The sequence below is a fragment of the Dipodomys spectabilis genome, unplaced genomic scaffold, assembly GCF_019054845.1.
Source record: "Dipodomys spectabilis isolate Male_0828 unplaced genomic scaffold, ASM1905484v1 ptg000173l, whole genome shotgun sequence".
NCBI lineage: Eukaryota > Metazoa > Chordata > Mammalia > Rodentia > Heteromyidae > Dipodomys > Dipodomys spectabilis.
The window spans coordinates 10,730,280-10,747,684 of record NW_024870850.1 but is presented as its reverse complement, the minus strand read 5'-3'; the positions used below and the strand labels follow the sequence as shown (position 1 = coordinate 10,747,684).

Below are 17,405 nucleotides of genomic sequence, written 5' to 3'. Positions count from 1 at the left end.
GGCGAGGCCACCGCGCCCACGTCCAAGTTCAACAGCTTTATTAGGCCGCAGCCCCCGGCGGGGCCGTCCAGTGCTCACTACAGTTGGAGGCGATGTCGGGGTGTGGCCGGGGCTCGGGGCTCGGAGCCGGCGACACCCGCAGTCCCAGCCCCGCGCCCCGCGACATAAATACAAAAATAAATAGTCTCGCATCTTCCCGCTATAAAAACACGAAGTCCTCGGAGCTGGGCCGCTTGGCCTTGAGGAGGGGCCCCGCGCGGGGCGGCCGGGGCGCGGGCTGCGCGGCCGGGCCGCAGAGGTCGTCCAGGCCCAGGTCCTGCGCCTGGCCCTCGGCCACGGTGAACATGGGGTAGCGCTCCGAGGCCGAGGAGGAGCTGAGCACCTGCGAGGGAGCGCAGAGGGAGAGGCTAAGCCCGAGCCAGCCCGCAACCAATCAGCGCCTCCCGCGGACAGCCCCACGGCCAATCAGTGCCCTCCAACCTTGTGGCTGCAGCCATTGGCGGTGTGCTGGCGCCTGTGTGGCCTGAGTCAGCCAATGAGCAGCAGCCCTGAGATTTTGGACTGTAGTGACTTCAAAATGGCCTGACAGCAGGCAGCTGTCCCCAGGGCGCAGTGACCCCAAATGTTTCTATCCTTAAAGACAGGCTCTTGCTGTGCCGGCTGCAGGGTCCAGACTGTCTTGGAACTTTATGTAGCATAGACTCGATCTGAACTCTAGTTCCCGAATGCCAGACTGCAGGAGTACCCAACTACACCGGGCTGTGACAGACTGCTTCCCCCAGCCCCAAGGGGAACTTTCCATTTCCAAAGACTCAGCCTCAACTCACTGGGCTCAAGGTCCCTGTTACTCTTTCCCCACCAACCTTTCCCCGAACCCCACGTTTCTCGCTTACCCTGGTCAGCTCGGAACAGAGCCTCTCAAACTCCTTCCTGTCTCTGGCGTAGAACCCTATGGTACAGCTGGGGTCCATCTTGGCGAAGGCCATCTTGCGGGGTGAGGTGCAATGGAAAGACTACCGGCAGAGAGGGAGGTTCAGGGCACCCCAGTCCCAGCCCTGTGCTTCTAGTACCGCTCAGGCGACCCCGGCTCTTACCTCTAGGGGGAAGTCAGCTTGGCTGACATCCACAGTGGGCTGGCAGTAGTGGGGGTCCAGATAGAGCAGGAAGTCATCTGTGAGGGTGTGTGGGACAGGTGTGGGCTGGGGAGAGGGGGGGGTAGGTGGGGGCAGTGGAGGTGCACGCTGGGGCGGGGGCGGGGCCTACCCTGGTAGCCAATGAAGTAGAGGGAGTGGCGGGGTTTGCCCCCTATGATGCCCAGGCACAGTTCAGACCGCAGCAGCTCCTGCAGGGAGGAGAAGAGGGGCCACAGATCTCAACAAACACTGAGCTGACCGTGAACCCAGGACAACAGGGGGCAGCCGTGACCAGACCAACCCAGCCCTGTTCCCCTGGGGCTGCATTCTAGTTGAGGTCAGCAACGCACGACCTCTGAGCTGCACCCCAACTCTGGAATAAGCTCCTTGAAACAGAAGAGTCAAGCCAGGTGCCAGTAGCTCACACCTGTAATTCTAGCTACTCAGGAAGCTGAGATCAGAGATCAGTTTGAAGTCAACCTGGGTGGGAAAGTCTGGAAGTAGAGTTGAGTCTCAATCGATAAAAGTGTCAGCCTTGAGCAAAAATGACACGACACTCCCGAGTTCCACACCCAACAAAGACCTCATTGACAGGTGGAACCTGTTTTTGTTTAGACCTCACTGACAGGTGGAACCTGTTTTTGTTTTTTGCTTTTTGTGGCAGTCCTGGGGCTTGAACTCTGGGCCTGAGTACTGTCTCTTTTTGCTCAAGGCTAGTACTGAACTACTTGAGCCACAGCACCATTTGGTTTTTTTCTGGTGGTAATTGGAGATAAGAGTCTCACAGACTTTCCTGCCTGGGCTGGCTTTGAACCTCGATCCTCAGATCTCAGTCTCTTGAGGAGCTAGGATTACAGGTGTGAACCATTGCCAACTGGCAAGAGGTGACTTTGTAGTCTTTGCTACAGATCTAAGAGGGAGTTTGCAGCCAGCCCAGGCAGGAAAGCCCAAGACTTTTTTCTTTTTTTTGGGGGGGGGGGGTCCGGTTGTGAGGCCTGAACTCTGGGCCTGGGCACTGTCCCTCAGCTCTTTAGCTCAAGGCTAGCGCTCTACCACTTGAGCCACAGCGCCACTTCCGGCTTTTTTCTTTTTGCTTATGTGGTGCTGAGGAATCGAACCTAGGGCCTCAGGCATGCAAGGCAAGTGATCTACCACTGAGCCACCTTCCCAGCCCCCAGTCCAAGACTTTTATTTCTAGTTAACCACCAGAAAACCAGAAGTGGCGCTATTGGTCAAAGTGACAGAGCACTCGCCTTGAGCAAAAAGAGCTGTGAGACAGCGCCCAGACCCCAAGCTCAAGTCCCATGACTGGCCAAAAAATGGAAGAAACAACAAGAAAAGCACCAGGGGCTTTCCAGCTTCTAGAACTTGTTCTTTTTGTGTGTGTGTACCAGTCCTAGGGCTTGAACTCTGGGCCTGGGCGCTGTCCCTGAGCTTCTTTTGCTCAAGACTAGGACTCTACAACTTGAGCCACAGCACCACTTCCGGCTTTTTCTGTGTATATGGTGCTGAAGAATCGAACCCAGGGCTTCATGCATGCTAGGCAAGCTCTCTACCACTGAGCCACCTTCCCAGCACTAGAACTTGTTCTTGCTGGAACACTTCTGCTCAATATCATCTGCCTCGTGGCTGTAGGGGGGTTTCTAGGCCCTGCACCCCTCGACTGGGGCCATTCATCTGCTCTTTAAAGTGGTGGTTGTTTTTCTTGTTGCTCAATGCTGAGGATGGAACCCTGACCGGTCTTAACTGGCTAGGTAGAAGTTCCGCCATTTAAGCTGTCCTCCATCCTCATTCCACAGTGTTTTGCTTCTGCTTTAATCCAAGAGGATAGGGAGATACAATCATGCTGGGCTTACTGTTTGAGCTGGGGTCTCACTATTTTGCCAAGGCGGGCCTCAAAATTCAATCCTCCCTATCTGTCTCCTGAGTAGCTGGGATTACAGGAATGAGCCACTATGACCAACCTAAATGTTTGATTTCTATTTTTTTTATCTTTTCCTGGTCTTGACGCTTGAACTCAGGGCCTAGGTGCTGTCCCTGAGCCTCTTTCTGCTCAAGACTAGCGATCTACACTTGAGTCATAGACAGGTCCAGGTTTTTCTGGCTAGTTTATAGGACATAAGAGCCTCGTGGGAGCTTTTCTGCCTGGGCTGGCTTCAAACCGCAATCCCCAGAGCTCAGGCTCCTGAGTAGCCAGGATTACGGGTGTGAGCCTGTAATCGCCCGGGTGCTGTTCATCTCTTGGCTCTGGGATTGAACTCAGTGTTCTAAGCACGTTGCTGTGATACTGAGCCACAGAAGAAGAGTCAGAATTTCTTGCTTGTTTTATTCTCCCTGAATCCCAGCACCCACAACAGCAAGTGACAGACAGTGGGTGCTTTATGAAGCCTCAATAAAACCATCCATTAGGCAGGTGTGTTAGCATGCATCTGCAAGCCCAGACTCAGGCAGGAGAATAGTGTTCAAGGCCAGCCCAGACTACATAGCAAGTTCAAGGTCACCCTGAGCTAAGTACAAAAGAGCCTATCTTCAAGGCTGAGAAGGTGGCTCTGGTAGAGGGCTTGCCTTGCATGCCTGAGGCCCTGGGTTCGATTCCTCAGCACCACATAAGCAAAAAGAAAAAAGCCGGACGTGGTGCTGTGGCTCAAGTGGTAGAGCACTAGCCTTGAGCTGAAGAGCTGAGGGACAGCGCCCAGGCCCAGAGTTCAGGCCCCACGACCGGAACCCCCCCCCAAAAAAAAAAGATCCTTCCTATCTTCAAAGAGTCACCAGCTGGAGGGCAGCTCTGAGGTATTATCACAGACAAGTAAGCACGAGGCCCTGGGGACAGTAACAGGAGATTTGGGATGGTGGAGCGATCCTAACCTGATCTGAAAGCCCGGCTGGCTTCCAGGTGGAGGAGGCGGGACCTACCTTCACGCAGGGCACGTACACAGGGTTGAGCGTCTCGCCTCCCAGCCGCACAGGGACCAGGATGATGACGGACTTCCACTCTGCTGTGGGGTCGGGCCTGGCCACCAGGCGTGCCACATCTGCCTTGTACACTGGAAGGTAAGGGGGAGGGGCCAGCGGGTCACCTCCAACCCACCCCACCAACCGTGCGCCCCGGAGTGTGGGCTGCAAACCCTACCTCATCTGTGTCGCTTATTAGTAGGCAAAAACAAAAATAACAAAAAAGTGTCACCATCAGGAAAGGTAGTTCTGCCAGTACCCCGTCCCCAACGTCCCCCACATAATCCTGGGATACACAGGTGATAAATGGGGGTAGCAGGAGCTGGGAAGGTGGCTCAGTGGTAGATTGTTTGCCTTGCACGCAGGGGGGCCCTGGGTTGGATTCCTCAGCATCACATACCCAGAAAAAGCCGGAAGTGGCGCTGTGGCTCAAGTGGTAGAGCGCTAGCCTTGAGCTGAAGAGCTGAGGGACAGCGCCCGGGCCCCGTGATGGACAAAAAAAAAGAATGCATGGCTGGGCATCAGTGGCTCACATCTGAAATCCTAGCTACTCAGGAGGCTGAGATCTGAGGATCTCAGTTTGCAGCCAGCCCAGGCAGCAAAGTCCTTGAGACTCTTATGTCCAATGAACCACCAAAAAGCCAGAAATGGAGCTGTGGTTCAAGTGGTAGAGCATTAGGCAGGGAGAACAGACAGCTCTGAGTTCCAGCCCCAGAATGTGTGGAAGCATACACCTGTCACCCGTCTACTGTGGAGGAAAGAAGGAAGGCTTCAGGGCTGGAGGCTGCTCATCTAACAAAAACACAAACCTACGGGCCAGGGCCGGGGCTCCAGCGTTAGAGGGCTTGGTGAAAACAGGAAATAGGATCTGATGGAAGACACCCTCACAAGCTTGGGGCTGTCACTCCCCCCCAGTCCTCCTAACTCCCCAGGAGGCTGGGACCTGCGGGTCTCTCATCTCCAATGAACCTCTAGAAAAGTGTGGTGGCTCAAGGTGGTAGAATGCTTGCCTTGAGTGAACAAGCTCAGGGATATAGTGCGCCCAGGATCTGAGTTCAAGTCCCATGACCACCACCACCACCCACAACAGCAACAACAAAGGAGGCCCTCAGGCCAGCCCCTTGGTCTGTGGTAGGAGAAGCAGAGTAAAGCAGCCTAAGCCCCTCCCACCGCATGCGTGCCCAGCGGCTTCCCCGGGTGCCCCTCGCCCTGACCCGACCCCGGGCCCAGCCTCTCACCTGTACAATCCTGAGACACGTACACCGCCAGGCGGCTGACATCACCGCAGCTCTCCACCGCTTTCCTGGGAACAGGAAGGCAGGCCTCAGCACCCAGGCCTCCCTGGAGGCTCCCATCTTTCCCCGCGAGGACTCACCTCAGGATGTGGGCCACCAGCGAAGGTCCATACCAGTCCCCGGCTTTCTTGCCTGAGCTCTGCCCAAGCTCCACCAGCCGATGGAGGCCGAAGGGGGCCTGCGGCCGATCGGCGAACCAGGACACAATCCGCCGGTGCCAACGTTCCTGCTCCAGCTCGGGGGCTCCCTGGGCCCAGTGAGGAGGCAGCCGGCGGGGAGGCCCCCGAGGCCGGCCTGGAGAGGCCAAGGTGGACAGCTCGGCCGTGGCCAGGCCTGAGGCCTCTGCCCACGTCCAATCTAAGGGGGACATGAAATACACAAACAGTGCCGGTGTGCAGAACAGCGCCCCTACTCCTGCACACTATACTTATGTGTGTGATGGTACTGGGGCTTGAACTTAGGGCCTGGGCGCTGTCCCTCAGCTCTTCAGCTCAAGGCGAGTGCTCTACCGCTTGAGCCACAGCACCACTTCCGGTTTTCTAATGGTTTATTGGAGATAAGAGTCTCACGAACTTTCCTGCCCTGGCTGGCTTTGAACAGCGATCCTCAGATCTCAGCCTCCTGAGTAGCTAGGATGACAGGCCTGAGCCACCGGCGCCCGGCTTGCCCGAACCTTTTTGTATGTGGGTTGTTGGGGTTTTTTTGCACTGAACCCAGGACACTGGCCTTGAGCATTTTTTGCTCTAGGCTAACACTCTACCACTTGAGCCACAGCACCACTTCTGGCTTTTTCTGCTTATGTGGTGCTGAGGAATCAAACCCAGGGCCTCATGCATGCAAGGCAAGCGCTCTACCACTGAGCCACCTTCCCAGCCCCTGGAATGTCATTTGAAACGACTTCCTGTTTGAGAAGGATCCTAACATTATTAACTCGACCGTCACTAAACTCCTAGCACACCAACCCTTTCACCTGCCTGACTCACCTTTGGGCAGGAAATGCAGTAGCAGGCCCTGGGCGAGCATCATCTGACCTGTGCGTAACATGCATCCCCAGCCACAGTCGGAGGTCAGGCAGCCTCCAGCCAGGGGTGGGAAGTCCCTGCGATAGGTGAGCCACAGACGGGACACGAAGTCCCTTTGGAATCGCTGGATGTCACCTACAAGATCGAGTTCATCAGCCTCCATCGGGGCCACCCTGGGGAATCTCCCCCTCCACGACCCTGGTCCCAATCCACAAGCTGCTTACCCTCGCCTTCAAAACGATAGCGGCGGCCACAGACGTGAACGCTGGAGATCTTACTAAAACTCGTCCGGCTTTTAACTGCCCAACCTATAGAGGAGAGGTATGTGAGGGGGACCTGGGGGCGGCTGGTGGGGGCAGTGTGTGTGTGTGTGTGTGTGTGTGTGTGTGTGTGTGTGTGGAGGGAGAATAACAGTATAACAATATGATTGATCACTTTCAGAGAGGGGGCAGTAGCTCACATAACCCTAGCTACTCAGGAGACTGAGATCTGAGGATTGGTGGTTCCAAACCAGCCTGGGCACGGCAGTGCGTGAGACTCCAGCTCCAATTAATCACCAAAGGGAAAAAACAAAGTTGGAAGTGGCACTGTGGGGTTCAAGTGGTAGAGCACAAGTCTTGGGTGAAGGAGCTCAAAGACAGTGTCCAGGGCCTGAGTTCAAGACCCAGGACAGACAGACAGACAGACGGAAACACACACACACACACACACACACACACACACACACACACACAGATGGAAGATAAGAGTCCCCACTCTCTCTCCCCGTCTGTGCAATGGGCACAGAACCTAGCCCAGCTCCCAAGGGCAGTTCTAGAAGAACCCTAGCCGACATTCCTCTAAAACGAAAAGACGGGGAGGGGGCGGGCGCGCCCCTAACAATTGTGCCCACCAGGAACTCGGGGAGGGGCGAACTCCGGGCGGGTCCGAGGGGTGCACCCATTGCTCAGGGGGGACGCGGGGGCCGGGAAGGTGGACCAAGGTCACGGGGGGGGGGGGTGGGCGGCCCGGACCTGCCCAGGTCGGTCCGGGCGGGGCCGCACCGGGACTGACGCACCGGGCCGGGCCCGGTTCCCCTCGACACCCCCCGGCCCCGATCGGTGGCCCCGGGGCGCCCCCTCCGCTCACCGTACTTGACGTTGTTCCAGGCGGTCAGGAACCTGGCTTTGAACTTGTCCACCTCGTCCGGCTCCCCCGGGGCGGCCCCGGACGGGCCCCGGGCGGGGGCGCCGGCGCCGGAGCCCCCCCGGCCGCTGGGATCCGGGACGCGGGGCCCCCGTGGCCTGCGCCCCTCGGGCCGGCGCGCGTCCTCCGGGCTCCCGCTCCGGTACTGCGCGGCGGCCGGGGACACGGAGTTCATGGACGAGCCGGGAGGGCGGGCGGGCGGGCCGCGGCGGCCGGGGCGGCCCGGGGACCGGGACGCCGAGGGGCCGCTATTCGGGGGACACCGCGGGCCTCGGGGGACCCCGGCGGACAGCCGCCGCCACCGCCGCCGCCTCGGGCTCCGCGGCCACCGCCGGCGCCATCTTGGCCCCCGGAAGGAGGCGGGCGTGACCCGGCCGGACGCCCCGCCCCGCCCGGCCCCCCGCGGCTCCGAGCCGCCGCGCCCGGCCCCGCCCCTCGCCCCCCACGCACGCGCACCTTATCGCACCGCCCAGCCCCGCGCGCCAGCCCCGCGGGCTCTTATCGGAGAGCGCAGAGGGTGAGGCCACGCCCACCGGCGCGATGGGCACGCCCACCGTCACGGAGGTCCTCTGTGGCCACGCCTACTGGTTCTGAGGCCACGCCCCTTCGGGCGTCCCTGGGCGGCGGCGCCCCGCTAGGCTGTAGTGGGAGCACCTGCTCTCCCCGCCGCGACCCCCTGGCCAGGTCACCCTTCTCCGGGCCTCAGGGTCCTCCTGTGTAACATAGGTTTCGAAAGCGTGGAATAATGGATGACTTCCTGGCATCCAGACGCCGGTGGCTCACGCCTGTCATCCCAGCTACTAAGGAGGCCGAGATCTGGGGATTGCAGTTCGAAGTCAGCCTGGGCAGGAAAGTCCCGTGAGGCTCTTTTATCTGATTAGGCCGCAAAAAGCTGGAAATGGAGCTACGTCCCAAGTGGCAGAGCACCAGCCTTGAGTGAAAAAAGCCACGTGAGAGTGTCCAGACTCTAAAGTTCAAACTCCAGGACACACACACATCTCAAGCCAAATGATGAGGCTCAAGTGGTAGAGGTAGAGTGCCCGCCTGATAATAAGCTTGAGGCAGAGGGAGAGAGAGAGACAGACAGACAGAGAGAGAGAATAAATAGCTTTGGGTTGCCAGGTTTTTCGCTCTCAGGTTATATATTTAATAATACATGTGTGCTTTACCACATGTCAATTATCTTAATACAGTCAATAAATCTGCAACAATCAATTAAAGGCATCTAAATCATGAGGACGTTGGAGGAGCACTGAGTTCACGCCCGTGCTCTCATCCCCGTGCAGTACTCATCGGGACATCTAAAGGACAGTTAGAGGAAGCAGGGAAGGTGGCTCAGTGGCAGAGTGCTGGCCTCGCATGCATGAAGCCCTGGGTTCGATTCCTCAGTACCTCATACACAGAAAAAGCTGGAAGTGACGCTCTGGCTCAAGTGGTAGAGTGCTAGCCTTGAACAAAATCAGCTCAGGGACAGTGCCCTGAGTTCAAGCCCCAGGTTTGACCAAAAAACCAAAAGGGACAGTTAGGGTTCCGTGAGTTCCAACCCTATGGAGACCTTGAGGTGACCCTCTCACGAGCACAGGGTGCCCCCTAGTGGCCTGGTGAGAAAAGCAAGGTGTGAGGAGGAAAAATTCCTGCCCTCCTACTGGTCTTCCAGCCTCCTTCCTACACCTGTGGGGGGGCGGGGAGGGAGGGGAATGATCTCACCCCAGGGCCTTTGTATCTGAAGATCTGAGGACGATGTGCGAATCGAGGTTCAAAGCCAGACACAGGGCAGGAAAATCCAATGAACTCCAACGAATCACCAAAAAGCCAGCAGTAAAGTTGTGGCTTAAGTGGTAGAGTGCCAGCCTAGAGGGAAAAAGCCCAGGGACAGTGCCCAAGCCCCAGGATCAGCACCAAAAAATAAATAAATAAATATAACGCACTTAAGTGACTTTCAATAATGCATGAATGAAGAGCACATTCTTTCTGCTAAAAAGGCAGGAAAGGCACAGGATTTTTCTCTCCTATTACAGTGCCTGCTCATTATTATTTTTTTTTCTTTTGGTTATGGGGCTCAAACTCTGGGCCTGGGTGCTGTCCCTCAACTCTTCAGCTCAAGTGCTCTACCGCTTGAGCCACAGCTCCACTTCTGGTTTTCTGGTGGTTTACTGGAGATCAAAGTCTCACAGACTTCCTTTCCGGGCTGGCTTTGAACCGTGATCCTCAGATCTCAGCCTCCTGAGTAGTTAGGATGACAGGCGTCAGCCTCCAGCGCCCCGCCTGCTCATGAACTTAACTGCCATCCTCTCAGCCATGTCAAAAATGTTCAATGTGTCTCCACCCAGGCAGTTCCCATGGCCCTGGGTGAAATCAATCACACCCTGGAAATCCTTCCCAGGCTGTGCAGCTGCTGAAAGAAATGACAGTGGCTTAAAACAAACATGAATGCAGAGAGGCTCTTTCTCACGGTATGTCACTGTCCTTGTCAAACTTCTTCCCAGCCCTGGAGCCATCGGGTCTAGCTGCCCAAGCATTGCTGACTTCATTCATTCAACCCCAGTCTCACGAGGATTTCCTGTGTGTCAAAGAGCATGCTGAGTCCAATGCTGGTGGCTCACAGCTGTAATCCCAGCTACTCAGGAGGCTGAGATCTGAGGCTCACAGTTGGAAGCCAGCCCAGGCAGGAGAGCCCTTGAGACTCCTGACTCCAGTGAACCACCAAAAACCCACAAGTAGAGCTGTGGCTCAAGTGGTAAAGTGCTAGCCCTGAGCACAAAAGCTCAGAGACAGTGCCCAGGCCATGAACTCAAGACCCTGGAACCACATACCAAAAAAGAAAAATAAACCCACTGAATTTGTGCTACAGAGATGGATATTGGGTTGGAGACATCCAACTTTGTCTTCTTACTTGTTTTGTTTTGTTTTTTTGAGGAGGAGAGTCAATATTAGGCTTTGAACTTAGGACCTCAAACTCACTCAGCTTGCTTGTTAGGTTGGCATTCTAGTACTTGAGACTCCAACCTGGCTTTTTGTTGGTTCGTTGCTGATAGTCTTGCAGAGTTTTCTGTCCAGGATGACTTTGAACTGTGACCTTCCAGATCTGAGTCTTCTGAGTAGCTAGGATCACAGGTGTGAGCCACAGGTGATTTTTTTTTTTTTTGTCGTGGGGCTTGAACTCTGGGTAGCTCTTCAGCTCTAGGCGAGTGCTCTACCACTTGAGCCACAGCACCACTTCTCTACTTCCAGTTTTCTGGTGGTTCATTGGAGGTAAGAGTCTCGTGGACTTTCCTGCCCAGGCTGGCTTTGAACCCTGATCCTCAAACCTCAGCCTCCTGAGTAGCCAGGATGACTGGCGTGAGCCACCAGTGCCCAGCTACCCAGTGATCTTTGCAGATGGGATGTGCGGAAATAAATAATAAACTCATAGACTGGCATTAAAGCTTAGTAGAACATTTAATTTACATGTATGAGGGTCTGGATTCCATTCCCAACATTTCAAAAACTTTTTTTTTCTTTTTTTTTTGGGGTCCAGTCATGGGGCCTGAACTCTGGGCATGGGCGCTGTCCCTCAGCTCTTCAGCTCAAGGCTAGTGCTCTACCACTTGAGCCACAGCACCACTTCCGGCTTTTTTCTTTTTGCTTATGTGGTACTGAGGAATCGAACCCAGGGCCTCAGGCATGCAAAGCAAGTGCTCTACCACTGAGCTACCTTCCCAGCCCTCAAACACTTTTAAAACAGTGAACTCGGGGCTGGGAAGGTGGCTTAGTGGTAGAGTGCTTGACTTGCATGCATGAGGCCCTGAGTTCAATTCCTCAGCACCACATAAGCAAAAAGAAAACAGCCGGAAGTGACACTGGCTCAAGGGGTAGAGCGCTAGCCTTGAGCTGAAGAGCTGAGGGACAGCGCCCAGGCCCAGAGTTCAGGCCCCACGACTGGACCCTAAATAAATAAATAAATAAAAATAGTGAACTCATGTTAGACACATAGCACATACCTGTAATCCTATCTACTCAGGAGGCTGAGATCTGAAGATTGAGGTTCAAAGCCAGCCCAGACAGGAAAGTCCATAAGACACTTATCTGCAAAAACCACCAGAAAACTGGAAGTGGTGCTGTGGTTCAAGTGGTAGAGCACTTGCCTTGAGCTGAAGAGCTGAGGGACAGATCCCAAGCCCAGAGTTCAAGCCCCACAACCGACCAAAGACAAAAATAAATAAATAAATAAATAAATGGCTGAGATCTCAGGATTACTCTTCAAAGCACACCTAGGCAAAACAGTCCATGAGACTTGTCCCCAATGAAGCCACAAAAAGCCAGAAAGAAGTGGAGCTAGCCGGGCGCTGGTGGCTCACGCCTGTAATCCTAGCTACTCAGGAGGCTGAGATCTGAGGATCACGGTTCAAAGCCAGCCTGGGCAGGAGAGACCATGAGACTCTTATCTCCAATAAACCACCAGAAAACCGGAAATGGCGCTGTAGCTCAGTGGTAGAGCGCTCGCCTTGAGCTGAAGAGCTGAGGGACAGCGCCCAGGCCCAGAGTTCAAGCCCCACGACCGACAAAAAAAAAAAAAAAGTGGAGCTGTGACGGAAGTGGTAGAGCGTTAGGCTTGAATAAAAAAAGCTCAGAGACAGTACCCAGGTCCTGAGTTCAAGCCCCAGGATTGGCACAAAAGAAAGAAGAACAGAGGCATGAGGGTGTGACTTAGTGGTAGAGCGCTTGCCTTGCATGCATGAAGCCCTGGGTTCGATTCCTCAGCACCACATACACAGAAAAAGCCAAAAGTGGTGCTGTGACTCAAGTGTCAAGAGGCTCAGGGACAGTGCCCAGGGCCTGAGTTCAAGCCCCAGCACTGCTAACCAAAAAAAGAGAAAGAAAAGAAGGAGGGAGGGAGGGAAGGGAGGAGGAAGGGATGGAAGGAGGGAGGGAGAAAAGTGAGTCACTCAAGGATGAAGTAGGTGCACAGGCGGTAGCCAGCTCTTCACAATCCCAGCTGCTCACCCTCCAGCTGCGCCTGGCTTTCTGCTCTCCAATGCCAGACTGGCAACAAACACAGCTTAGTGCCAGAATTTTGCAGGAAAATGCTCAGACCAGGGCCGAAGCTCTGGCCCAATGAGAGCCCAAACCACGCCCACATTCTCCATCCTGGCCAATCAGAATAGCCCTGAGATGATTGCTGGTTTGAGAACGTGGTCTGAGATAAGCCAATGAGATTCGTGAAGCTGTAGGAGTTAGCTCACTTGACTGTCGTTGGGGTTTTTATTTTGTCTTTTTGTTAGTCCTGGGGCTCTGGAGCTTGAATTCATAGTCTGGAGCTGTCTCTGAGCTTCTTTTGCTCAAGGCTAGCACTCTACCACTTGAGCCACAGCACCACTTTCAGCTTTTTCTGTTATGTTTTGCTGAAGAATCGAACCCAGGGCCTCATGCATGCAAAGCAAGCACTCTACTACTGAGCCACCTTGCCAGCCCAGCTTTTCCTCTTAAGGTTAGCACTCTACTACTTGAGCCACAGCTCCACTTCTGGTTTTTTGCTGGTTAATTGGAGATCAGAGTCTCACAGACTGGGACTTAACTGCTTGGGCTGGCTTCCAACCCAGATCCTCAGAAGCAGCCTCCTTGAGTAGCTAGGATTACAGGCGTGAACCACCAATGCCCTGGTGTCAGATTGTATACTTGAAATGTGTGAATTTCCTTCTTACTTTCCTTTCCTCTGAGGTGCTGGGGTTGACCTCTGGACCTTAATCTGCTATGTGAGCAATTTAGGATAGAATCACACCCCTAACCCTAAGTGTGACCATTTTATGATGTGTAAATTCTATATCCTCACATGGGTTAAAAGCCAGTATTTGAGGGGGCTCAGGGTCCTGCTCTTTCTAGGAAGGTGCTTGGCTACTTGGGCCACACCCCTAATCCTCTTTGCTTCTCTTTCTCAGATAGGATCTTGTTTTTTTGTTTTTTTCCTGAAGCCAGGTGGACAGCAGTTCTACCTACCTGTGTCTCTTGAGTAGCTAGGATGATAGATGCTACTAGATCCAGCTCCTTAGTTGAGATGAGGTCCCAATAACATTTTGCTCATATTGATTTCAAGCCATACTCCTTTCCATGTCTTCCCAAATAGCTGAGATTAAAGATGTAAATCATGGGGATGGGAATGTAGCTCATTAGCTTTGAGCAAAAGAAGCTCAGGGACAGTAGCCAGGCCCTGAGTTCAAGCCCCAGGACTGGCAATATGTGTGTGTGTGTGTGTGCGTGTGTGTGTGTGTGTGCGTGTGTGTGTGTGTGATTGTGGCTGCCTGGGGTGTGCTGAGCAGTTTACACCAAGAATCAAATTTCTACTTAGAGCAAGGCACTGGTGGCTCACACATGTAATCCTGACTGCTCAGCAAGCTAAGATCTGAGAATCGTGGTTCAAAACCAGCCTAGCCAGGAATGTCTCTGAGACTCTTACCTCCACTAAACTACCAAAACAAAAGCAAAAACAAAGTGGCAGAACACTCACCTTGAGCAAGAGAAGCTCAGGAATAGGCCCTGAGTTTAAGCCTTAGGACCAGAAGGAAGGGGTTGGAGAGCGATAACTCACTGAGAATCCAGACTCTCCCTCGCTACGCGTTGATTCCTTGTCCTCTATTTAACCCCGCTGTGAAAGCAGACGCTGTGGGTGGATGAGCTACGCTTTCACTTGGGGAATTCTCCTGGTCTAGGACTGAGTGTGTGAGAGGAGAGGAAAGAGGTGGGACTGTACTCCAGACCCACTCAGCCCCTAGGGAGAAGATGGGGTCCCCCTTTTCACGGTCTCAAGCTGCCACCCTCCCCACTCCCCGTGTGCATGTGCACGTGCACACACACACTTGAATCTTGTTCTTGGAGTCTTTTAGACTCTCCACTTAAAACAAAAAATCTTCCAGTTGGTTGCCAGTAGCTCACGCCTGTCATCCTAGCTACTCAGGAGGCTGAGCTCTGACGATCCCAGTTCAAAGCCAGACAGAAAGGTCCCTGAGACTCTTATCTCCAATGAACCACCAGAAAGCGGGAAGTGGCGCTGGGGCTCAAGAGGTAGAGTGCTCGCCTTGAGCTAAAGAGCTGAGGGACAGTGCCCAGAACCAGAGTTCACCACCAACAAAAACAAAAACAATATTACGTGTAATTTTCTTTTCCCACCTTAAGAAAGCTGCTGGTAAGTAGCTGCAGCCTTAGGTCCTGCCCTGTTGAGACCTGGCATGTAATTGTTGTTCAGAATCTTTAAGCTACATACCTTTGAGAAACCAGTATATGGACACTGGTGCTCTGTGCTGTCATTTCACTACTGTGGAGGCTGAGACAGGAGGATCAGGAGATGGAGGCCAGCTTTGGCTACACAATTTCAATATTGCATTTTTTTTTTTTTACTGGTATGAGTTTTTCTATCCAATTTAGACAGCTGTTTTAGGGACATACCACACACACACACACACACACACACACACTGTGCTGGACACACAGGCTTTTTCTCTGTGAATTGGAACCAGAGTTAGCCCTGGGGCCTCCCATTGGAGACCTCCCCTAAAGTCTGTGTGCTCTGATCTGTGGTTTTAAACCTTCCTGAGTCTCAGGTTCAGGTCATAGGACTGTGGGCAGGGCTACGCAGGCATCCCGGACAGCCCCCAGGACATGTGTGGGGGTAGGGGAGTACAAGGGGGGCATTTTTCCGGTCTAGGAGACACAGAAGTGGGTGCAGACGGGGCGGGGCGGCTGCTGTGGGCGCGGGCTCTGCCAGTGGAACCTGTCCAGCAGGTGTGCCAGCCCAGGCAGGCCTGCGGTGCTCAGATTCCGGCAGGAGCAGTGAGGGTACAGGGTGGGGGGTAGGCAGGGGGTGACGCCTGGATCACCAGGTGCTAGTGGAGGTGGGGGGCCGTGGGATGGCTGAGGCCTGAGCCAAGATCCCATTCACTCCTTTACTGGGAAACAGTGGAAACCCATAGTACCAGCACGGACAATTATAGAGCTCCTACTGTATACTTGACTTGCATTCCAAATCCTTTCACTTCAGCACTTGGCCATGTGACTATTACTTTGTTTTTGGGGGTTGGTCATGGGGCGTGAACTCTGGGCCTGGGGCTGTCCCTCAGCTCTTCAGCTCCAGGCCAGCGCTCTACCACTTGAGCCACAGCACCACTTCCGGTTTTCTGGTGGTTCATTGGAGAGAAGAGCCTCGCAGTCTTTTCTGCCCAGGCTGGCTTCGAACCCCAATTCTCACATGAGAGCCTCCTGAGTAGATAGGATTAGAAGAGTGAGCCAGAGGCACACACCTGGCTTGGCCAAGGTAATTTGAAATATGCTAGCTGCCATTTGAGAATGAGGAGGAGAGGTTCACAGGGAAGGCCTCTGGGAGGAGGGGACCAGGGGGGAAAGGCTTTCCAGGTAGACTGACCTTCCCATTCAGAAGGCGAAAGATCTGAGCCGTTTATTCTGAGGCATATGGGGAACTGGAGCAGGGGAGAGACAGATTAGAGTCAGAACTGTGAATGTGGGGATGGGCTGGAAATTAGGAACTGGGGCTGGGAAGGTGGCTCAGTGGTAGAGCGCTTGCCTTGCATGCATGAAGCCCGGGGTTCGATTCCTCAGCACCACAGAAGCAAAAAGAAAAGAGCTGGAAGTGGCGCTGTGGCTCGAGTGGTAGAGCGCTTGAACAAAAGAGGCCCAGGGACAGTGCCCAGGCCCTGAGTTCGAGCCCCGGACTGGCATAAAATAAAATGAGGAATGGAGAGGCGAGGACCATGCAGGAGATTTCCTGACGCCCGTCCCAGGGTCTCCGTGTGAGAAAGAGGGGCAGGCCCTGGGCGGGGGTCAGAGCGGGGAGCAGGCTGGGCCGGGCCCCCACCGCGCTCAGGAAGTGTGATTGCCGCCTGGAAGTTGTGAAAAGGTCACCCCCCCCCCGAGGTCATTACGGGGCGCCGAGGCGGGCGCCAGATGGAGTCCCATCGTTTTAGGGCTCAGGTTCTAAGCCAGAGCAAGGAAAGGGGACGAACGCCCCGCCCCTCAGGAACCCCATTGGCTGGGCTGGGCTGGGGTGTGATTGTGATTGGTTCAGAGCGGGGCTGGGGGAGGGGGGTAGTAGGGTAGTGGGGGGGAGGAGGGGGAGTCCCCACGGGGCCGCCGGGGGTGCGGCCGGGGCTGACTGCGTCTTTCTTGCTTTCTGTCGGTCGTGGGGCTTGAACTCTGGGCCTGGGGCTGTCCCTCGGCTCTTCACTCAAGGCCGGCGCTCTGCCACTGGAGCCACAGCGCCACTTCCGGCCTTCTGCTGGTTCACTGGAGATGAGAGCCTCGCGGACTTTCCTGCCGGGGCTGGCTTCGAACCCGCGCGCCTCAGCTCTCAGCCTCCTGCGGAGCGGGGACGCAGGCGTGCACCAGGGCGCCCGGCTGGCTGGACGGGTGTCTTCATGCCCCCCCCGTGGGACACCCCTGGGTTCGGACTCCGTTTCCCCGGGGAGGGGGGCGGGGGGGACAGCCGGGCCCGGACTCGGTGGAGGTCAGGGGGAGGCGTGGGAGAGCGGCCCGGGACAGACAGCCCGAGCCCCAGGGCACGCACGCACGCACGCGCGCACGCGCGGGAAGCTGAATGAATGCACTCATTCATTCATTCACTCATGCTTTTCCCACTGAGGAGAAGCCAGGAGAAGCTCAGATCGGGGTCGGGGGAGGAGGGGGGACCGGGGACCCCCATCCGTGGGGCGGGCTGGGCGGCTCGGAGTGGCCCGGGAAGCGGCCGAGGCCCCCCCCCGCGGAGCCCGCCCTCCGCCGCGGCCCGGCCCTCCCACCGGCGGCGGAGGGGGCCGCGCGGGCTCCGGTGCCAGTCGCCG

General features: G+C 55.4%; 1 protein-coding gene across 2 annotated transcripts; it reads right to left on the bottom strand.

Moving 5' to 3' along the window:
* Positions 1–21: 21 nt before the first annotated feature.
* Atg4d (autophagy related 4D cysteine peptidase) lies at positions 22–7,851 on the bottom strand. 2 transcript variants are annotated; one of them, XM_042693810.1, is made up of 11 exons: positions 7,645–7,851; positions 7,531–7,614; positions 6,627–6,710; positions 6,364–6,537; positions 5,461–5,737; positions 5,324–5,388; positions 4,047–4,177; positions 1,264–1,342; positions 1,095–1,171; positions 894–1,013; positions 22–382 (listed from the first exon to the last, which is right to left on the bottom strand). In XM_042693810.1, the coding sequence occupies exons 1-11, from the start codon at positions 7,760–7,762 to the stop codon at positions 200–202; spliced, it is 1,392 nt and encodes a 463-aa protein (XP_042549744.1). In that variant the 5' UTR covers positions 7,763–7,851; the 3' UTR covers positions 22–199. The 2 variants fall into 2 exon arrangements, with proteins under 2 accessions (XP_042549744.1, XP_042549743.1); XM_042693809.1 differs by having other exon boundaries at positions 7,531–7,851.
* Between the last annotated feature and the right edge of the window lie 9,554 nt (positions 7,852–17,405).